Genomic DNA, 24,006 nt, shown 5'->3' with positions numbered 1-24,006 from the left:
ACAGAGGATGGCGCCAGAAATAAAACACGACAACGCCGCTCATTTCAGTTTTTTTAGAAACATTTTTCATCTACATTAGATTTCATTTCAAACTACAAACACCAGATGAGATCGGTCATTAATTACTCAACAAAAAGCCACAACTAAAGATTAATTATTCATTAAAAATTGCAACAGTCTACAGCGCACTTTCTGATGGATTGTCAGCTAGTAGATTTTGCTCAAAATACTACGAAAATTAATTTTCCTCGAAAAAAAAGGAGTAAAACAATAATTTACCAATCAAATACAGGTAATAAGTCAGAACACATAACACATTTGTACAATAAAATTACAGTTGGAGTGCTATACAGTGTACAATAATATTATTTTTATACAAAAGATTTTACAAATGATATTCAATTTACAAGCATTTCAAATGAGGTAACAAACAACCTGATTTATATGGCTCTCTCTCTCTATACATTTCATTCTAGCATTAAAACACATGAAAAATCACCCCTTATTCAGGATAGTCAACTATATATTTTCCAGGGCCTAAATCTTGACTGCTGGTGCTTATTTGGCAGAGTGAGGTCAACCGCTCGTTAGCCACGCCCCCTGTAATCTCCAAAGCCCCGCCCTTCAAACTACATAGATGGAGAGCAGCAGAGCATCATCTCTGTGTGGCCACATTTGTCAAAAACAATACAAACCAACTATGCTCTCGCACTATAAACAAATGCTTATGAAGCTAAATATGGCACTTTAATGGTCTACTGCCAGTTTACAGTGAGCCAAGGCGTATATTTAGAGTGTCATCTATTTACTGCACGTAATCCATTTTTTGGCAAATTTACAAAAGCATCTATTGCACTTTTCTATGGGACTACAGGCAATGACCTTATAAAGGTCTGTGCCCTATTAAAGGTTAGTGCTGTATTTTTCAGCCTAGAATTACACTGGCTTTAACCTATAATGTCCCAGCAGTGCTTGATCCGACAGCAGGTGCGCACCGTAAAGATATTCTTTCCCCCTCTGAGCTGAGCATCCTTTATCTCCTGTCCGGAACTCAGAGGGATCTCTCGAGTATGCTAACGGTGACGTTTCGAAGTCAGTACATGTCCCTGTAGATCTCCTGCAGAAGCGGGTGGAGTGAAGCATCCTCCGTCTTGTTGATCTCCTGGACCAGCTCCGCGTGCTCCGTCACCAGCTGCCGCAGGTCGGCCAGTTTCTGCAGCAGCTTGGGAAAGAGTAAGGAGTTGTCGGGGTGGTTGGACAACAGGTGGAGCCGCAGGGCGTGGATGATACTCTCCTGGATGCGCTCGATCTGCGACACGTCGCTCAGTCCTGGACGGTCTGTCGGTGGAGATCCAGAGAGAGAGGAAGAGACACAAGAGAGACACGTAAGAATAATGAATAAATACTTGAAATACTTAAAATTACTTAACTGATTCATGCCATTCTTTTCACTTCAATTATTAATTTGTGACCCTGGACCACAAAACCAGTCATAAGGGTCTTTTTTATATGTATTATTAATCAAATATTAAGTTTTAATATATTTACTGTTGGAAATTTATAAAATATCTTCATGGAACATTACTTTACTTAATATCCTATTGATTTTTGGCATAAAAGAAAAATCAGTAATTTTGACCCTTACAATGTATTTGTTGGCTATTGCTACAAATATACCCCCAGCGACTAATGACTGGTTTTGTGGTCCAGGGTCACATATTGATATTAATACCGAACTTTTAAATAAAGGACTTTCCTGTTCAGTTGCTATGGTGTCAAAATTTGTATTAAACATCATGACGGTCACTGCACCACAAATTTTGAATAGTAGACTACAGTGTGTCCATGGATTATGTATTTTTTTGTTTTTGCTAACGCTGTGTCTCTTTAGCATATATAGGTTGTAAGAAAACAGAGCAGCTCTGCATGGAAGCTGCGGTTTGTGGAAGCATCTGCTCTCGGGTCTCTGCCGTACGGCAGCAGAGAATAATTTCGAGAATAATTTTTGTGCGTAAAGAAAAAAAAATACTTTATTCAACAATTTCTTCTCTTCTCTTCTTTCTTTGCGCACAAAAAGTATTCTCGTAGCTTCATAAAATTAAGGTTGAACCACTGATGTCACATGGATTATTTTAATGATGTCCTTACTACGTTTAGTTGTGTTGCTGTCTATGGAGGGTCAGAAAGCGCTCAGATTTAGTCACAAATATCTTAATTTGTGTTCTGAAGATGAACGAAAGTCTTGTAGGTTTGGAACGACATGAGGGTGAGTAATTAATGACAGAATTTTCATTTTTAGGGTGAACTATCCCTTTAATATGGAGTAAAATGTTCATGAAACACAATAGTACTTCAGGTTAAATAAAAAATGTATGTTTGTATGTATGTATTTATTTATACATTTAAAGCACTGTTACTGTAGTAGTCTAATGGTCCTTTAAATTTGCATTCAAAAATAGGGGGTCACCAAACTTTGATGCAAAAGACCCTAAATATAACCTTATATATAAATGATCATGTATAAATACTCATTTATACCATGTCAGAATAATAGTAAGTGTAAAAAATAGAATAAGATTTTTTTAACTGTATTTGTAAGTCAAAGCAATTTAATCAAGCAATTTAAAATATTCCTTTAGTTTTTTTTCTGCCTACAATTACATTAATGATAATAGATGTGTGAACATCCATGCATAAATAAATTACTTTCCCCATACTTAACAAATACCCTAAGATAACGTTTTAAAAAGATATATGATAAATACTTACTTTAAAATAAAGTTTGACAAGCCCTAAAATTAATATTTGGTCAAATACTGTTCTTTAGCAAGCCTGTATGACCCCCGGCCCCCAGTTTCAACACCCCAGCTCTAGTTGGAGTACAGCGCATGACATATCAATTTCATGTCAAGTATTTCATTCCAGAGTAAAGCCAATTTTCAAAAGCTGCTAGTCACTGGTAAGTATTGTTTCATTTAAATAATGCTTTCCAAATGTTTCCAAGACCGCCTCTATTTCACTACTCATGTTCTCTCTGCATCTCACCTCCGCAGCAGATGATGGCGGCCACGAACAGCGCCAGGTCACTGTCGTCGAGCTCTAGGGCATTGAACCTCATGGCGAACTGAAATTTCGGCTCCATCATGTCGCTGAAGGGCTTGCGCAGGCTCTTCAGAAATTCGCGAGTGATGAAGCCTCCGCCACAAGCAACCAGCAGCCCGTCTTTGTTCATGCAGGAGGCCAGCAAGGCAAAGAGTGCCTCGTACACGCCGTACTTCAGCAGAGTCACCTGGTCATTGAGGTCCAGGGTGGCGAAGCCGGGCACGGCCTTGGCGAACTCCGTCACCTCCGTCACCGTCGCCACCGAGGAGTGCTGGCAGAACAGGAAGATCCGAGCCTCCACTTCTCTCTCCCGCAGAGTAGAGACGTCTCCAGACGCCACGTTGCCCAGCAGCTGGGTGAGTAGTTTCCGCTCGGCGTGCTGGAGAGTGTCCATGTCGTGGATGACGAAGGGCTTCCATGAAGGATGGAGAGAGAACAGTCAGAGAACAGGTGTGCGTTCAGACCGTGCAACTCAAAGTTTGCTGAATAGCTTGTGCAATTAGTGCTCACTGTTTTTTTAATTAGCAATTGACACCCTGTCACTCAGCGTTGGGGAAACTACTTTGAAACCGCAGCTTGCCAAGCTACTTCATTTAGAGTCATTAAAATGCTGTCATTAAGTAACTAGTTTTGACACTAGTACACTACCAGTCAAACAGTTTTGAAGCGTAGGATTTTTTATGTTTTTTAAAAATAAGCCTCTTCTGCTCAACAAGCCTGCATTTATTTCATACGAAGTACAGCAAAAATGGTAAAATGTTTAAATATTTGTACTATAAAATAACTGTTTTCTATTTAAAAATTGTATTTATTCCTGTGATTTTATAGTTGATTTTTTAGCATCATTACTCCAGTCATATGATCCTTCAAAAATCCTTCAAATATTCTTATTTGCATTTTTTATTATGTTGAAAACAGCTAACAAGAATTTTTTCAGGTTTCTTTGATGAATAGAAAGTTCAGAAGAACAGCATTCATCTGAGATAGAAATCTTTTGTAACATTATAAATGTCTTTTATTGTCACTTTTGATCAATTTAAAGGAGACATATTATGCCCTTTTTACAATATGTAATATAAGTCTCTGGTGTCCCCAGAATGTGTCTGTGAAGTTTCAGCTCAAAATACCCCACAGATCATGTATTATATCATAAAAATATAAATAGTGTATAGTTACAAAAGCTTATTATTTCATATAAATGCTGATCTTTGGATCTTTCTATGCATAAAAGAATCCTGAAAAAAATTACTTAACAGTTTTAGATATTTAAAATAATAATAATAATAGTTCTTAAACAGCAAATCAGCATATTAGAATTATTTCTGAAGGATCATGTGATACTGAAGACTGGACTAATGATGCAAAAAATGTAGCTTTGATCACAGGAATAAATTACATTTAAAATATATTCAAATAGAAAGCAGTTAAAATAGTAAAAATATTTCACAATATTACTGCTTTTGCTGTATTTTGTATTTTCAAATAAATGCAGGCTTGGTGAGCAGAAGAGAACACTGAAACTAACTTAAAGGAGTAATTCACCCAAAAATAAAACATTGTTATCATTTACTCGCCCTCATGCAGTTTCAAACATGTATGAATTTCTTTCTTCTGCTGAACACAAAAGAACACATTTTGAAGAATGCTGATATTCACATAGTTTCGGTTTCCACCGACTTCCTTTTAATGGACAAAAAATACATTGGAATTCAACAGGAACCAAAACTGTTTGGTTAGCAAAATTCTTCAAAATATCTTTTTTACGGTCCGCAGAAAAAAGAAAACCATACAGGTTTGGAGCGCATGTGTTGTAAAAATGACTGAAATTACAACAAATTTGAATTCAAATTTCAAGGGGTACTTCATGTAATTATTTTAGGTCGAAGGGGTTTCAACTGACAAAAACATTTGGGAACTCTCTGCTATAATGGGCAGTGTTTAAAAATTGCATTATTTTGCTCAGCTTTAAAGTTGCATGAGCAATACAACATAAATGACGAGTGAGTGAGTGAGCGATTCCTCAACACAGCAGTCGCTCACCGGAGTGCTGGTCTTGCCTGTGAGAAACACGCGTGCTTTGGCTTTGTTCATGTTGAAGTGTTTGAGGTAGGCTTCATGCATCTGTCTGGCCAGACTCTTCATGTCCGGCTGCTGGTACTCATGCTGCTCTTTTCCGCTGACGTCCTGCTCTGCTTTCAGCCTCTGCTTCTCAGAATGGGGTATCCGCCCAAAACGGATAGCTGTAAGACCCACACACACAGTATCAATGAAACCAAATGCAAGCTCATCCATGCTGCCACAGACAATGTACCGTATACAAACACATACTGTATACGTTTAACAAAATGTTCATACTAGGGCTGATAATAATATAAAAAAAAAAACAGTAATCAAAAAATTTATAAATAAATATATGTATTTAATGTTTTTCTCTGCATTTTCCTCTTCTCTTGTTTCCTTACTAATCTAGTTTTCTAATAAACCTGACATTGTATATTTTGATTATTGTTGGCTTTTTAAAGAAGTGCTTTTGTTCCTCGTTTGTGTTGCTTTGGATAAAAGCATCTGCTAAATGTTATATGAAATGTTACATTGAATAATGAGTTACTTAATATTACTTAAATAGTTACTTAAAGGATTGAATGAATTAATTCAATGTTTGTTCACTGACTAACAGTCTACAGTCTGCTGTGTTGCAATTGCATTGTCAGTCTGTCTGAGAAAAACTTGATACTGCAGATAAAATACAAGAATGCGAAAAACAAACACTTTTTAACTGCTGGTCTGTGTTCAGATCCACACTCTAATTGCTCGGATTATAGGAAAATCCTCAAAACTCGAATCTGGGTCAGGAGGCACTGATTGCGTTTATTTGGTTGCATTATTTAAAAAAAATAATGTATCATGGTACATTAACGTATTGAATCGTCAGCCCCAGTTTATACAAAAACCAACAGTAGTAGAACACTGCTGCCACTTCATCAGTACCAGGACAAAGGGCAGACGACGGTGGGGGTGGGTTTGTTGTATGGCGTGATGATACAGATCTGCCTCTGAAGGGATTGTGCAAACAGCGGCACATGACGTTAGCCCATTAACAGAAGAAGCTATCCTCGTTTGGGTCAAAGTCTCGTGAGAGAACAGGACGGCGTATCTTCTGTGTCGCCTGGTTCATCTCTGGTCATGCTGCTTCTGATAGCACTTGAAAGGTGTGGATTTGTGCTACATCATGATGTCGAAGCTATAAGAGTGTGTAAAGGTTGTTGCTCTCTGTTTTGATTCTAATCTAATTGCCCTGAACTATAACTAAATAACTACGTTACAAAATATTATTGTCATAAAACGGAACACCATCTTGATTTCAGATAAAGCAATTAAAGATCTTAAATCATCAAGCCATAAACTGATTCTGTATAATCTAAATCATAGAGATATGCTCTTTGTGAAGGTCTTACCGTTGTGGGACATGCCCACTGCAAGGCACTTGCGGAAACGGCAGTATTGACATTTGTTACGGTTTTTTTTCTGGATCTTGCAGTTGCGTTCGCACTTGTCGTACTCCAGTTTGAGTCGAATGGTTCTCCTGAAGAACCCCTGTGGAAAATTCATGAAAAAACACATGTAATGCAAAAAAAAAAAAACTATTTCAGCAGGTGAAGGTATTATGAAGGTAAATTTAAGACTTTTTAAGGCATTTTAAAGACCAAGTAAAGAAAATTTAAGGAATTAATTGAATGCAATACAATATGTCAATGCCCTCAAAGTTTGAAAATACAACTTACAACCAGATCTCTATTACTTTTTAATTCATTTTCCAAAAATCAATCAATCAATAAAAACTGTACCCTCTGATCACAATGCAAAAAAGTGATATTCTTCATAAGTATTTGTTTTGCTTTCCAGTACAAATGTCCAAAGATTCTTAAATCAAGATACATTTATTTGAGAAGTAAAACCTCACAAAATAAGAAGTCTTGTTTTATGAGAAATTGATCAAAATAAAGTCAGTTTATAATTAAACAAGAACAAAGGACTCATCAAAAATCTTAATTCACTGGGGAAACTAGTTTTCATACCCCATTGACTAATATCTGTTCAAGTGTAAACTAACTTAATTTAGTTGAATTTCTCAGAAAACAAGACTCCGTTTAAGGATGTTTAGATTTTCGTACTAGAAAACTGAGGCAAATTCTTTGCAGTGCGTGCAGCATTTGAGACTTTAAAACCTTTTAGGCTTTAATTTGTGAAAGGGTGAATTAAGACTGTTTGGTCAGAATTTATATGATACCAAACTGAACGTCAACTTGTTCCTGCACCACTTTGTAATATATTTGTTTACATTTTGAATTGGTTGTATAAGAACTTTAGCCCCTAATTTCCAATACAGAACAGAACCCCACAAGACTACAGTGGCCGAGAGAGCTCAACGCGCTGCAAATAGAAAAAACACCTGCAAATTAAGAAAACAACTTCCTCAATTTGACAACACACAAGCTGCAAATGCTCACAACAAAACCAAAAAAAGAAACGCACTGCAAATCAAATTTATTAGGTTGTATTGTGAGCATTTGCAGTGTTTCTTTATTTGTTTGTGTTGTGAGCATTTGCACCACCTGCTGTCAAACCGATGAAGATGTTTTCTTGATTTGCTGGTGCTTTTTTTCTATTTGCATGTTTTCTTAAGTTGCAGCGCGTTGAGCTCTCTCGGCCATCGTACAAGACCGTAATAAAATGACCTTAATAAACCGAACGCTAATTGCACATGTGATAAGAAGGCTGATTCACAAGATAACAATATTTATTGCTCAAGAACAGCGTATCTATGAACAAACACAGATGTACAAAAATGTTACAACTTATAGAAGCATTTCCATGCTTTCATAGTAAATTAAAGAAATTATGCCTTTTGAGAAATGTTCTTCAGAGAAAAGTACTTATAGTTTTCAAAGGAAAAGAGAATCATGCATAACCTGATGATAAATGCTTTGTCAAAAAGCAGTTACTGAGGTCTTGCGTAAGATGCTTGGGGAACGGTGCACTGGTATTATTGCTGTTTTCCATTCAGGTAAAATCAAATAAAAAAGCAAGAATGATAATGTTGGTGCAGTGAATGAAGGGCTATCAGATCTTTGAAGAGTCTTCCCACACAGAATAGACACTGTGGACGGGTCCTGGTATGTGTAGTAAGGGTCACGGTTACAGCACAGACATTCTGTGTCCCTCCAGGCGAATTATTTAACTGGGAAAAGCGGAACACTTGCCTGACAATGGAAACAGGTATTAGACCAGAGCTCGGTCTCATGACAGACTGTCACGGATCGCTCCCAGCACTAAAAACAGAAGCGATGACGCATCTCTATGCACTGAACATACCATACGGACTGAGGAAACCGGTACGCACTGAACGCACTGAACCATACGCGCTGAACATAAAACCGGACTGAGGAAACTGTTCATCACAGTACAGCCAGCCCCTAAATGACAATCAAGGACAGACACACCTTCCATGCTGCCGATGCATTATTTCCCACTGCTCTCAAAATCAAAAACTTTAGGAAGTGAAGTTTAAAATATATTTGCATGCTGCAAATTACACATTTGTTCTTCCAGATTTATCTCAAAAGAAAACACAAACATAAATGTTAAAACTGTCATGTGGAATTGCTTTTTAAAAGCAAATTACTAAAATAGGTGGCACTTTAAAATAAGCTTCAACAAATTAACATTAGTTAACACATTAGTTGGCAAGAAATAACAATGAACAATTTTGCCGCATTTTTAAATCTTGGTTATTGGTAATTTTTCCATATACTAATAGAGTGCTGCATATTTACAGGCCAACCCGCAAGTTACTATCATCCTGGTTCCCTTGGCTTTTGGATTATAGCAGGAAAAAAGGCTTCTTAAACATTTTGTTAATCTTCACAAGCTTTGTAAAAAAAAAAAAAAAAAAAACTTACAGGGTTCCTACACATTTTTCATTTCAAAATTCCATTCTTTTCCAGACTCAAATTTCCAAACCTCTCGGTAGATTTTAAGACCATATTTAAAGGGATACTCCACCCCAAAATGAAAATTTTGTCATTAATCACTTACTACCATGTTGTTCCAAACCCGTAAAAGCTTTGTTCATCTTCGGAACACAATTTCAGATATTTTGGATGAAATCCGGGTGGCTTGTGACTGTCCCATTGACTGCATAGTGAATTGCACAGTCAAGGTCCATAAAAGTATGAAAACCATCATCAGAATAGTCCATCTGCCATTAGTGGTTCAATCTGAATTTAAAGAAGCGACGAGAACATTTTTCTTCACAAAGAAAACAAAACAATTACTTTATTCAACAATTTGTCTCCTCTGGTTCAACGTAGCGGCATTTTGGAGAATATCCGCTGGACGCAAGCAGTGTACGCTCTTGTGTCCAGCGGATATTCTCCAAAATGGCGCTATGCTGAGCCAGAGGAGACGAATTGTTGAATAAAGACGTTGTTTTGTCAGAAAAAGTGTTCTCATCGCTTCATTAAATTCAGATTGAACCACTAATGGCAGATGGACTATTCTGATGATGGTTTTCATACTTTTATGGCCCTTGACTGTGCAATTTACTATGTTACAAGTTTCTGAAGGGCGCTGCAACTGCTATAGAAAGCACTTTCAAAAAGTATTTGAAAGCTGAGCAGCAAGCTCATTGACTGCTGATGTGAAAAGAAACCAATCGGCTGTTTAATGTCCATTATGTCATTATGTCAGATTGAGATGCCCTGCGCCATCTAAAGTTTCATGACAGAATTTTGGATTAGTGTATAAAATTTCCATTTTAACTGAAAGCATAAACCTAGGGTAAGCGCTGCTGGTTTTAGAGCAAAATTCAAAACTGAGACATGTCATTCACTCGCTTCACTCAGCAGCGCAATTTGTTTTATTACTACATATAATGGGTCACACTATGTTCAGGGTTAGCAGCACCAAACCTAATCTCCAGGTGCTCTCATGAGAACCAGACTGAAAAACTGTTGTATGACTTTAACATCACCGCCACTAAACCTCCAAGAAATACTTCAAGTTGGAAAGTTTAAATTAGAACAGATAGCAAGAGTTACATTTAGCCACTTGTTGGCAACTGCCTTTTATGTAAAAGCTTAATAAAATCACAAGTGGGGTATTATTGATATATTTCATACTGAATACAACACAAAATATCTTTTTTTGTTTTTGTGTTGTTTTTGTTTGAGTTTGTGTTATTTTAAACAAATTATATTATTATATATATTGTATGTATTACTTACAGTGTTCCAGGGGCCAAGGTTTTACATGGCCCATTACATGGTACACAAAACAACATGAACACCCATAAGCAAAGATGGCGGATTTTAAATTGCGCCCTTATGGAAGCATCCTCCATCAGCCAAGTGAAAGCTGTTAAGATGAATGGTTTTCTAGGTGTTACACACCTCAGAATGCATTTGATGTGAAATAGACACTTTTTTAGACCAATGAAATTTAAATGGGGGCGGGGCTACAGAGCACAATGCCAAAAAAAAAAAAAACGTGAGACAAACAAAACGTCCTGTCCTTGTCTCAGATTTACATGCGAATATCACTTTTAGTGCTTGTTGCTTTATGATATCGTTCCTAGTTAGGACACTGTGTAAATGTCAAACTATATAATTAATTAACATGAAATTTAGTTAAACTAGAGGCGCGTGAAGCTCAAAACCAGTGACCTGAACTGAATAAGGAACTAAGTCTGTCCACACCGATACTGATAGTGTTCCTTTAAATTCTCGGAAATAGTTTTTAATTAGCATTTAATTTTGAAACAAGCTTACTATAACTAGTAACTAAAACTAATTATTTATAAAGCATTTTTTAATTGGTCTCACCAAAGTACAACATGAAAGAATGGTAAACTGCATTGGCAATAAACCTCGTTGCAATTGTCCCGGCTTAATTGCACCCCAAGAGGTGCTAACGGTCAAAGTCTGTTCTTGCTGGAGAAAAAACACATAGCACATGGCAATAACTGGGCTGGTAGTAGTTAACTTTAAAGGAACGAGAACAGCCGTGACCCAGGCTCAAGTCAGCTGGGGTGTGTTGTGTGCAGTCCTACTGATGAATTTGACATGCACCGCATGAAGCAACAGCTCTTGTGCACGCTTCACCTCACATGTACGATGGGAGAACAAGCCTCGGGGGAACAAGAGCAGCTATGAAAATACTACAGAAACTCATGTGCTTTCTGTTGACCATGGTGTGTGCGCTCAAGTGTTTTCTGTCCCGGATAGGTTTATGGTTCTGAAAGTGTAACACAGTGTCTGCACTAATGCCAAGCAGGAAAAAGTTGAGGGCGTTTTGGTATTGACTCTTGGCACTCATGTGAGAATTTTCCACTGTGCGCATTGCGTGCATGCTTACCTTGCACCCTTCGCAAGCGTGCACTCCATAGTGGAAACCAGAGGCCCTGTCGGCACAGACGTGACACTCGAGGGCCAGAGAACCAGAGGAGTTCTCATCCTGAAACGTGCTGGACGCAAACACTTCTGAGGATGGACTAGACACCGGTGTTAAGACATCTACAAGACAAACACACCCGTGGGCATATGTATATATTTACACTGACCCAACTTATTTTTCATGATTATTTTATTAATACTTTAATATAGGGACCAATTCTCACTATTAACTAGTTGCTTATTAGCATGCCTATTAATAACATATTGGCTGTTTATTAGTACTTGTAACGCACATATTCTGCATGACCATATTCTACATCCCTAATCCTACCCAATACCTAAACTTAACAACTACCTCACTATTAATAAGCAGCAAATTAGGAGTTTATTGAGGCAAAAGTCGTAGTTAATGGTTTGTTAATGGTGAGAGTTGGACATTAAAATAAACTGTGACCATTATTTTTTTCACAACATGAAAAAATAACATACAATTTTTAAAGGCACAAATCTCATTTTACAAATTGTATAATATAATGTAATAAACATAATTTGAAGAACTAATTTTAAGCTAAAACTGACAAGTGTGTCCAAACTTGTTTATATACCATAGGATGAATGCAAATGAAAGCAGTTGTTTAATTCTTTACCTTTACAGTGTTCATTTAAGTTTTTTAAGGGGCCTGATTGGTTAGGATTGTGTGTGTCCATATGCTCTACCTAAGCCAGTTGAGCTGTCTGCTGCTGTGTTGCTGCTCTGGTAGTCCAGCACGTGAAGGGAGTTGAAGGTATCGTCACTGAGGGACTGTGACATGTCCTCCAGCACCTCCATGTCACCAATGAGCTCTCCACACAGGGGGCTGTCCAGAATTGGATCGCCCAGCGGGGGCAAGGGACTGTACAGGCTCGGCATGTCTACCATGGCGCTGGACCACGGCAAGCTTTGAATCATTCATCAGTCTGCAAAGACAAAACGATTGCAAGAAAAGAAGACTGAATGAAGAAAATGTTTCATATCTTTTAAAAGGCTGCAAGACACAATACACAGATAACACTGGGTTTAAATGCAAATGCACAAAAAAAATATTTGTGAGAATAAAAACAATGAACAGTTCATTTTTTTTAAAGACTTGTTTTCCCATTATTATTATAATTAGATCATTTTACATAGTTTTGCATTGATTTTTAATTCAGACTAATGCGCTCATATCAATGCATAAAAATAAAGAAATAAATTATTATTGTTTTAAAAGTAATTTATTTTAATGGTTATTTTTATGTTATTAATTTGATCATTTTAAAGAGCACTGCTTGATTGTGATGATAAAAAAGGAGACTCAATATCTACTTGGTATGCAAACTGCAGCCTGGGCTCTGTGAAACAGTGACTAGAAGAAGTTCCATTCAGAGCAACGCTAAACAAGTGGCATCACATGTTGCCAAGGAAACCCCAGGCACAGATATGGCAGCGTCTTATTTAGACATGAAGGGAGCGTTTCAAAGGCTTTGGCCTGTTTCATCACAGGAATGTGATCTCATTCGTCCTGCTATGTGAACTTAACAAAGAGACCAACCAAAGACCAAGTGCTCCATCGACTATCATGGTGATCTGAAGATTGGGTGTAAAAGATATGTCAGTGTAAAATCAAATCGGTTTAAATGTATACGTTTCAAAGAAATCGTGAGTGGTGTTGTTATGCGGCTGCTAAGTAGTTTCAAGGGGTTGCAGGGCAGTTTTGATGCGCTTCATTTGCTTGATATCACAGTATCATTCACTCGCGCACTACGGAGATAAAAATCCTCTACAAAAGAATTAAGCACTCAAATGGATTCAGACGCTCTCGGGGGAATTTTTATGGCAGCTCAAGGGGTCTTTTGGACAACGGTTCAAATGCCATTTCACTCAACCCTTTAATGTCTTACAGCAGTCATATGGAGAAGGCTAACCAATGCCAGACTCAGCATTCAAAGCCCTTCTGCAACAGATCACTGTTTTTGGAGGAAACAACACTTTACCTTCAAGGGACAAACACAGCCAATCTAAAAGATAAAAGAAAACACTTTCCCTCCGTTGCAGTACTGCCCATGCTAAAAAGCTGACAAAATCTGCACTAATATTGACTACCGACGATAGACAAGATGTTCCTGCCGAATACCGTCATAAATCAGCTCTTCTCTTGGCAGAGAATTTCAGTTTCCAGCTCTGTCTGTGAGGGGTAGCCATCCAGCTTTCTAAAGTTATACCTGATCTCTCTGCTCTGTAGATTCGGCCGAAGCAGAAAAACTTACCCGGCTGTTCACATCTGTTTGTGTCCAGCTGTTGCAACTGAAAGCTGAAACCTGAGCTTAGGGTGATCCTTCAGTCAACGCACGCAGCCGTCCGCTCTCTCAGAACTGTACGACAATAATTTCTGACTCACACCTGATTCTGCTTGCGACACAACGTACACAGACCAGTGAAGCAACAAGCGTGCCTGAGAAACACAGACTGCCATAATGACTGGATATTAGCTACTGCACTGCAAAATAAAATCGTAATTCGTAACCCCCCCCCCCCCCCCCCCCCCGTTTTTTAGTAAAGCATGCTTAAAATTTACTTGAGAAGCAAAACTGCATCTAAATATTCTTGAAACAAGATAGATTTGCTTGATAATTAAATTTGTGTTAGGTAATAATACATTTTAATAACATTTTAACAAAACACCTTCCATTTTCTTCATCTGTTTTTGTCCTGTTTTCCAGTAAAAGTATATAAACATCCTCAAAATTTACTTGAGAAGCAAAAGTGCATCTAAATAGCCTTAAAAGAAGATGGGAAAAAAAAATAGATAGATAGATAGATAGATAGATAGATAGATAGATAGATAGATAGATAGATAGATAGATAGATAGATAGATAGATAGATAGATAGATAGATAGATAGATAGATAGATAGATAGATATGAAAATGACAAATTTAAGAAATAAAAATCTAAGGTTATGTATTTCTCATACTAGCAACAGAAGGATTAGTGTATATTGATTGTATATTATTTAAGACACTACAAAAACAAATAAACAAACAAATAAATAAATAAAAAATAAATAAACCTTTAATCCTTTTTGGGGTTTTGTTTTCCAGTTAAAATATATAAACATGTTTAAAATGTACTTGTTTAACATAAACCTCACGCTTACACAAATATTTTATAAAAAAGATGAATATTTTTTTATTTTTATGTAAACATTTATACACATTTTATCTTTATATCTTATATGCAGCTGTCTCAATTAAATTTATTTGAACTTTTATTTAAATATATAATTTACTTAAATATACTTTAATCATTTTATCATTTAATGTATCATTTAATACTTTTATCATTTAATGTATTTTTATTATTTTTTATATGTAATAGTTATACCAATATTTCAAATGTACTTTTAGTTTATTTTTAGTAGAAACAAGACTATTGACAGCTTGATTTATTTCTTTTTGCAGTGTAAGAGGCCAGCCATTGACAGTAAACAAGATTACGCACGTACCATGCGTTTGAGTGAGACTACATGTGTGTACCTACAATAATTGTGTATTAGGGTGTGAGACAGAGAGCGATAAGCTGAAGCGACTATATTTATTCAGTGTAAACCCAGACACTCACATGGGCACACATACGCATAACTTGAGCCTCATGACAACGAGCAAGAGCCAAGCGAAGTGTAGGAAAGACGCCAGTTTCTGCTGTAATGGAAATGTGCCCCTGGAGAGTTATTAACCAGCAAAACCAAACCTCACAGACGCTTCCAAACTACAATCAATTCTACACAAATATATCAACGGATGCATAAGATTCAACACCTTGTTCATAACAGATGTTACATCAATTGATGAGCGCAGATTACAAAACAAGAGTCGAACAATAACACATATGAATGCACAAGAGGAATCCTCAATGGGTCCTATTAAACAAACAGAACAAGACTGAGTCACGAGACAGCTGTGCAAAAATGTATATTTTGTCTTATTTTGCTGTAAAAAATAAAAATATCCTTAAAACAAGATAAAGCTGCATATATCAGTATAACAAAACATAAAAACTGAAAATTCTCAATCAACACATATATCTTATGTCATTTAGCTTGTCAAGTAAATGTATCTTGTTTTAATTAAGTTTAGACATTTTTCCTGCAAAACTGCTTGGTAATAAAATCATTTTTGCAGTGCAAGGTTTGCGTGTTTCTCAGAAGGACACACACGCTCATAGCCTACGTGCTGAAGAGGAGGAGGCCTGTTGTGGAGGGTCACAGCTGACAAGACTGGTAAACCAATACAGGCTGATTTACCCCCTCCTTCCTGGTTGATCTTAACTGACTGTCCGGTTTGACCATGTAGTAACAATACTGCAGTTCCTGGGGGTACACTGTAAAAAAAAATTGAGCCAACTTAAAATTTTAAGGCAAGAGAACTCAAAAATCTGATACTTAAGCCTATCCCAAAAACTTAGTAGTGTTTTACAGACAGGCCTTATTGATCATGTGTGTTCCCCATCATTACTTCAGAACCAGCCTTGGACTCGCTGCGAAACTGCTTAAGACAACAGACGTAAAGCAAACACATCTGTGTAGAAATTTCCACTGCATCAGCCAACTACCAATGACCAAGCAGAATCTCTACCCACCGGACAGACACAACATAACTGAAGTATAAAGATGAATCTGTGACCACAGACCATGTGTGAGTTTGTTTTGAAAGAAATATTGATTCAGCGCATGATAAAATGCACGTCTTCCTAGCAGCATGTGCAACGGATAAATCTCTCCAGTTTGGATGTGGGTCAAGACTACTTGGCAAAAATAAAGACAAGTCTATTTGCTCACTGTTGGTGAAAGGTCAATGACACAGCTTTTTTTTTTTTGGACTTAAACACACCTTTTCTGTGATAAGCATGATTTTAATTTTTGAATTTAAAATTAATTTTAATATTTTTGGTGGGTAAAAAGTATAAATACAAGTTGTCCTGATATTATAAAGAAGAAATAAATCTTTATGAAAAAAATTGACTGAAATTCTTAAAAATAATAATTTGCCACTATTTATTACTAATTAAATAATTATTTAATTATTAAATAATAAAAATTATTATCGTTATAGTTGTTATTATTATTATTTTAAGTTATTATTTCTTAGATAAAATATTTTGTAATTATAATTTTGTCTCTAAGATAAAGTCTAATGATGTAACTAACATGCAAAAACATGCCGACAATAAATGATCATTCAGAAAGGACCCCTGAAGACTCTCATGATTGAGAGTCAAGGTCAACAAGTCTCTTAAAATGACAATCTGACAAAGTGCTGTTCAGGTTGTAAAATGTAACATGGTACGACTCTCCAAAAACATGATTATGTTTATGAATTAATAATAATAACAACTTCACCTTGAAAAATATATTTAAAAATCTTTTGAAAATAATGATCAAAATGTATACGCTCGCATGCATAAAGAGTGTAAGGGAATTACTTTTCTTAAAAATGCTAAAAAGTTTTTCAAAACGTAAATAATAAAAAGTTTAAAAGCACTCTTGTTGCCATTGATTAAAATATAGGTACAACAAAGCAGCACAAAAACAATGTGTGTCAAAACATATCCTTGCACAAAAGAGAACTACTTCACTTTTCACAATGGCTGTGAGGCCTTTGCTTAAAGCGGAGAGCACAATTACAAACCGGGTTAGAATCATCACCTAAGCGCAGAGCAAAGCAGAATGAAATCAGTGCTTACCAGATCACGATTCACGGTTCTGCTCTACCAGCTGCCAATAAATACACGCACCCCTTCCAGGGCCAAAGTCCGAATCCACACACACACACCCTGCATGCCTGCTTTTCTCCGTTCAGGAGTTTGGCTGGTGTTACACCAACAAACGGACGCCGCAGCGAGCTTTACGCATCAGATAAGAGAACCTTAATATCTGGATGGATGCATTTATAGCCTAATCAAAACCGCTGGGATTTCAACAATAGGACAGGAATGTCTTCGTTCCACACACCCAGGAAACATCCTGCCTGTTCAGTACATTCAGCCTACAGAGAGACAGCTCAGCATTAAGTCAAGGCAGATGACTTCATATGGACTATGAAATGCAAACATGGGGCAATTGAAGCAGGTGCATCCATGTAGGCCAGATGTTTCTCTATCATTTAACCTGCCGACACAGTCATGGACAAACTTCTGTGTCTATGTTACAACAAATTACATCCATAATTTCACTCCATAAATCTGCATTAATCTAATCTTATAGATGATATATCATAATCAACAGTGTTTCACAAAGCCAATAGGGTGAAAGAAACTTGGCCATAGAGATAAGATTATGAAACAGGCAATAAAATTACTTAATTTTAAGGGAGCTCCTTTTAAAGTTGCCTAAATGTGTATTAGGGCTCCTGTATACACACTATATTATGAATCCCACTTCTAAGATGCATCAAATGACTAAAGTAAAATGTGAATATCACATTATATAAAATATAATTTAACTGTTCATAAACTGACATCTCGAATGAGACTCAGAGCATTAAGATATGTGTGACCCTTTTAGCATGTTACGTAACAGGACCGAATGGACAAGCCCATGTGGCCCTGTAGTCTACAAAAGCTGTGCTAAACGCAGCCGGGTTCAGAGAATGTCAATGTCCAGGAACTGAAAATATTACATTAAAGACATTAGAGTTATTAATTAATGAATTCTTCAAGATGAGGGACAGTGAGCAAGTGGGCCTAACTTATGTAAAAGATTTTAAAAAGGGGGTCACTGCATATCCATTTGTGGAAATAAAATACACAGCAACTGAAATAAAACAAGATATGCTCAACAACAACTTATTACTTAAAAAACTACTTGAAATCTATATAGACATTAGAAAACTAATTAAAATGACAAACACAACAAAATTTTACTAAACATGAACTAAAATTAGGACTGTCCATCGATTACATTTTTTAATCTAGTTAATTACACAATATTGCAATTAATTAATCGAATTAATCACATGTCAAATTTGGCTGAGACATTACCCACAAAAGATCATTTAAAGCCATTATGAGAAAGCTATGAAATACATATTTAAAAAGTAGCATTAGAAAAAAAAAATGTTTAATAATTTTTTCAATTTTGGGGTGAGATATTACTTTATTTTTTATTATTAATGTGGATCCCCCCCCCCCCCCCCCCCCGTTTTTTATTTTTTATCAATGAGTAAATATGAAATTATTATTTTTTTATTGAAATGATAATCTAAGTAAGAAACTAAAACTGCCAGTAGGTGGCAGTAAATATCTTAAGTCATTGGGTGCTTCTCAATATCCCTCCTCGTTTCCTCGCTCCTCCGTCCTCCATTCTATGACCCGGAAACCGATTGAGTTCAGCCATCTTGAAGAGGAGGATCGAGGAGTTAGGAGGCTTCCTGAGGAGTCATGAGCGAGGATACACAGGTGTATCCTTTGCGGAAGTGTTTTATCGACTAAACATGACGCACATATAAATTCTCCCCTTCACATCTGTCACAATATTTATATTTTACCTTTGCGGTTTAAATAAGTGAAGTGACATACTGCCAAGTATGGTGACCCATACTCGGAATTCGTGCTCTGCATTTAACCCATCCAACGTGCACACACACAGCAGTGAACACACACACACCGTGAACACACACCCAGAGCAGTGGGCAGCCATTTATGTTGCGGCGCCCGGGGAGCAGTTGGGGGTTCGGTGCCTTGCTCAAGGGCACCTCAGTCGTGGTATTGAGGGTGGAGAGAGCGCTGGACATTCACTCCCCCCACCTACAATTCCTGCCGGCCCGAGACTCGAACCCGCAACCTTCATACATGGGCAGTTTGCCTCAATCTCTTGATTTTTAGGAGCATATAACTGCATTCTAGAGGCTCTATCATGCTTGCCCTGCACCATGTTCTTCACCGTATATATATATATTCATATAATATGACTACAAACTATAATAGTATACCATTGATACTAAAATAACACAGCTGCATAAGTCAGATGACTTATTACAAAAACTCTAATTTTCTGGTCAAGTGTACCGTGGAACTGACATATTCCTGGTAAAATCCTTTTACAAACTGTTCATTCATAGTTACATTAGAATTTTGAATTCATAGGCCTAGATAAAATTGAATTCCATTTATTATTCTGTTCTAAATGGAATTCTAAAAAGAATTCAACTTTGAACTGTGTTCAACTATTACAAGAGTATTTTTAAAAAACGAAATTATAAATGATACATGTGTACATGATTATGTTAGTTAACGTTAGTTGACACTGTGGGGAAAAAACATATATTGATAAAGATATTTAATATAGCCTAATATCACTATAACAACCTAATTACGAATTAACCAACCAAGCCAATGACTGAATGCAAGCTTTAAAGATCGACCGAGTGCATATACGCGTAAGTTGTACCACAGACGCTGTAAAGTTTCGCTTTGGTTGCAATCTTTGTTTCAATCTTGATAAACTATAGCAGACGCATGTACTATTCTTTACAGAGTATGTGATAAGACTCTCGCTGTGAAAATAGCACAGACATGTTTTCTTATGTGAATGTTTACTTTGTTCCAGTTAAAAGCCTACGATTACAGTAATTACGGCCATAAAACCGGATAAAACATGATCATAATGTTACACAAGCGCTTTGTTTACAAGAGCTGCGCGTCTACCTCCCAATCCCAGGCCGCCATGCAGGCAGGAATAAAACACACGGGCTCTGTGACACTGCCAACACTCAGCTCGGTGGTGCGAGGGAGGCTGTAGTACTCCTCAAACGTCCTATTTAAAATTCACCGCAACCACTGCTGTCAAAACCGCTCTGACAGTCGAGCTCGCTCGTTCCGGATGCGACAGCGCACACCTCCTGACACACCTATGGATTCGGCCAATCGGCGCAGGCTTTTAGACGGAAAGCCACGCCCACCGGTTTAAGGTCGCGTTGCTGGGCAACAGATCCCATTGTGATGATGATGGTATTATTATGGTATGCGCCTGAATAATATCTCGCCATATTAATATAAGTCATTATAAAATAATTAATATTACGTACGCTGTCTTAAAGTCTGTTTAGTTACCTATTCATATAGCGACCTATTCAGTTTATGCAATGTCACAATAACGCACCTTTACTGCTAATATTCCGAAATGAATCAGTGTTATCGTGTGTAAATTTGAAGAGACCCCAACACTCACGCGAGAGACCCCCAAAATGAAAAATCATATATATTTTTTTCCAAGTATATTATGCTTCAAAATAACATTATAAATCTATTTTAATGGTTTTTAACCTTCATTTAAATTAATCATTTGGTACAATGCTCTTATTGTGTACATATATTAAAAATATACCTTTCTGTAATTAATTTGTTGTTACAAATTAGTTGCAAACTACACTGTTGTCATAAATACTATTTTTAGCAAGTATGTATTTTTAAATTTTCTCTAAACCTCTGGCCTAATGTATTTATTAACATTTTAATCCAATTGTAGGCCATTTTATGCATTATAATTAATTTAAAACCCATCCGCACTGATATTACAGTTTTATTGCATAGTGGTTTATTAATTTAATAGCGTCGTTGAGTAAAACAAGGACTGAAAAGGGAAAAACTGGTGTGGTCTCAAGGGAATAATATTAAACCGTTATCCTCTGTGGATTACTGTTACGTGCATAATAAAGTAGTTTAGTAAGACTAACGGTGCTGCACTCCCCCAGGTAATGCTGACATGATAAGAATGCATAACACCTGTTTCCAAAGAAACAAAACTTTTCAAGGTGACATGGCCGTCACATTCTGCCCGCCCTTGCTGCTACTCCTCTCCTGTGAGTGCCAGTCTAGGGGCGCTCCTGTGGAGATCTGCCAGCCAGAAAGGTCAGCCTGCCTACAGCCCTGTAGTTGTTAACATCGGCTAATGGCCGTCTGGAGCCATGGCCATGTTTTATTTACAATACAAGCAACCCTGGCAGAAGCACTCTGTCTGTCTCTGCATTGCATCTTTAATAACAAACACAAAATAACACAAGGCTGTATAGTTTCCTTGCATCCTTATGAAGGAAATACTCTTCATTTAATGCGGATCTGTCACTGAATTATGGGAATTGTAATCTTAAAGGAAAGTATTACTCAAAAATAAAATTTGTTATTTTACCTTCATGTTATTCCGAAGCCATACGACTTTCTTCTAAAGAACACAAATGAGAAATCTGGAAGAATATTCTGGCCACTCTCAATCAGAATTTTTATTTTTGAGTGAACTATTCCTTCCTCATTTATTATGAGATTATTTTGCCTTTATACATTATGAACGTCAACATCATGCTCGAGGCAAAGAAGAAAAAAACAGGCAATCTTTGAAATACCAAACTGTTTTATTCCCGTTTAAAATATTACACACCTGTGCTGTATGTAATCCTCATGCAGCTATAAATGGCAAGATCATCATAATTAGAATCTTGGGAAACTAAAACATTTAAGAAAAGCGAAAGGAAATCCCTCTTCAAAGAGTGGATGAACTGTGTCTGGTGATGTTTTGCTGCCCTTCAGGGAAGGCAGTAGGTTGTATAGTTATCTCCTGATGGGGCAAAAACACAACCCTGAAACCACACAACCTACTACCTCACCCTGTACGAACATCATTGCTGAATATTCCACTACAACAAAACAACACGTTTTTACCTTTTGAATTCTAATCAATAATGTTGTATACTATGTATGCCTTTTTATATTAGTATATATATATTTATAGAGAAATTGTTTTGAAGTTTTGCATTTCTTGTTAGCTTTGAACCCACCTACATGCTTCTGTATTCCTTAGTTTAGTCTTTTGTTTCTTCCACAAATATTGACAAGCTTCACTACATTGAATTTTGTCCATTTAAAATCAAGTCATGACTGTGATGTAACTGAAGACTTATTGGCTATTTAATGAAAAGGGATAAGCCCTTAAATATGCCCCACTCAAACCTTCTGTTTCAGAAGGAAATATGCCAATACAAGAATGTTCAACAGTATCACTCTCATGTCTTTTTTTTTTTAAATTCCCATATCACTCTCTGCGTATAGTGTCCTCTTTATGGATTCACGTGAATGCTTGACCAACATGTGATGCAGCAAAATCAAAGCTGCATTAATGCATTTCTAACACAAAAGTGTTTTTTGGTAATGCTGACAGTATGGCATGAACCATGTTTTTAAATTCTTTTATTGTAAATATCTGATAAGCATTTACGTCTGCATCAAGTATATCTTAGATAAACACAATGCTGGAACCTGGAAATGTGTTATTTCTTCTTTCCTGTGGACGTCCTCCATGTGACGACATGTTCTGAAGCGATGGCACTACGGTCACTTCGGGAAAGACAGTAAGTTGTATAGTTATCTGACAGCAAGGGTTAAACCCTCAAACTATACAACCTACTACCTCACCCCAAACGACAGTCTCTCTCTTCCTCTTCCTGCAACAACAGCTTCCATTTCCTGTTTTACCTAACAAAATGCCTAATGAATGCACAGTATCTAACAAATCACATGACAGTATCTGACAGCATTATGCATCACAGATACCTAAAATGTGAAATGAAGTGTACATTTGTGGGCTAAAACTGTTTTTCATACAAAACTCTTTGCTGTGCACCAAATACAGCCCCCTATAACCTCTATCTCCAAAGCTTTAGTCAGGGATCCTTCAAAATCATCAAGGTCACCAACATGAGAAAGGTAAACAGTCACCTTCTGGGTTTGCCATCTGTGAAAGAATGAGAGAGAGAGGATTATTGAGGCACGAAATTCACACACTCAAATCATACATCAGCTCCATGTCCTGTTTGACTTGTGTCATCTGTTGTGCTATGTATGTCTGTCTACTGTTGACCCTGACAGTATACAGGGGTGCATGAGCGAATTAGGACGGGGGTGTGTGTGGTCAGGACGGGAGGGTTCAGCGTGAGTAAGTAAGGCTGTGGGCAGCAGTGTGGTTTACCTCAGACAAGGAGGAGGCACACACACACACTGCTGACTCACACAGGCCACGAACCTCACAGGGGCGAGTGGTTACACACATGTTTTCAGGTTAAGATGATGTTAAGATACAAGATATTAAAATATTTGTTACCCTTTGGCAATTAATTTCCCAGTTATAAGCAAAAACTATATTTGAAATTAAAAAATATTTGAAACAAGAAATTTGTAAATAAGAAAAATAGTAAAAGAGTAAATTGTTATATATACTCTTTTACTATTGCTGGTCATAAAATTAGAATATCATGAAAAAGTTTATTTATTTCAGTAATACCATTCAAAAAGTGAAACTTGTATATTGGATTCATTCATTACACACAGACTTATACATTTCAAATGTTTATTTCCTTTAATCTTGATGATTATAACTGACAACTAATGA

General features: G+C 36.8%; 1 protein-coding gene across 3 annotated transcripts; it reads right to left on the bottom strand.

Moving 5' to 3' along the window:
• Nucleotides 1-38: 38 nt before the first annotated feature.
• LOC306861552 (peroxisome proliferator-activated receptor alpha-like) lies at nucleotides 39-20,481 on the bottom strand. Of its 3 annotated transcripts, none has more exons than XM_079403887.1 (7): nucleotides 20,277-20,481; nucleotides 12,273-12,512; nucleotides 11,518-11,675; nucleotides 6,558-6,696; nucleotides 5,143-5,342; nucleotides 3,046-3,514; nucleotides 39-1,338 (listed from the first exon to the last, which is right to left on the bottom strand). In XM_079403887.1, exons 2-7 carry the CDS (start codon nucleotides 12,502-12,504, stop codon nucleotides 1,094-1,096), a joined length of 1,443 nt encoding a protein of 480 aa, XP_079260013.1. In that variant the 5' UTR covers nucleotides 12,505-12,512; nucleotides 20,277-20,481; the 3' UTR covers nucleotides 39-1,093. The 3 variants fall into 3 exon arrangements, with proteins under 3 accessions (XP_079260013.1, XP_079260015.1, XP_079260014.1); XM_079403889.1 differs by lacking the exon at nucleotides 20,277-20,481 and adding an exon at nucleotides 17,316-17,449; XM_079403888.1 differs by lacking the exon at nucleotides 20,277-20,481 and adding an exon at nucleotides 13,842-13,970.
• Between the last annotated feature and the right edge of the window lie 3,525 nt (nucleotides 20,482-24,006).

The sequence above is a fragment of the Barbus barbus genome, assembly GCF_936440315.1.
Source record: "Barbus barbus genome assembly, chromosome: 42".
NCBI lineage: Eukaryota > Metazoa > Chordata > Actinopteri > Cypriniformes > Cyprinidae > Barbus > Barbus barbus.
The sequence above is the reverse complement of the archived record's forward strand: the minus strand, read 5'-3'. Positions and strand labels throughout refer to the sequence as shown.

What these genes read in the sequence shown, in the direction of transcription:
- LOC306861552 (XM_079403887.1), bottom strand. Translation starts at nt 12,504, where the DNA reads ATGATTCAAAGCTTGCCGTGGTCCAGCGCCATGGTAGACATGCCGAGC. An exon ending in AGACAGCTCAACTGGCTTAG is followed by an intron (nt 11,676 to 12,272) that starts GTAGAGCATATG and finishes TTTGTCTTGTAG; the next exon opens with ATGTCTTAACACCGGTGTCT. An exon ending in ACGCTTGCGAAGGGTGCAAG is followed by an intron (nt 6,697 to 11,517) that starts GTAAGCATGCAC and finishes AATTTTCCACAG; the next exon opens with GGGTTCTTCAGGAGAACCAT.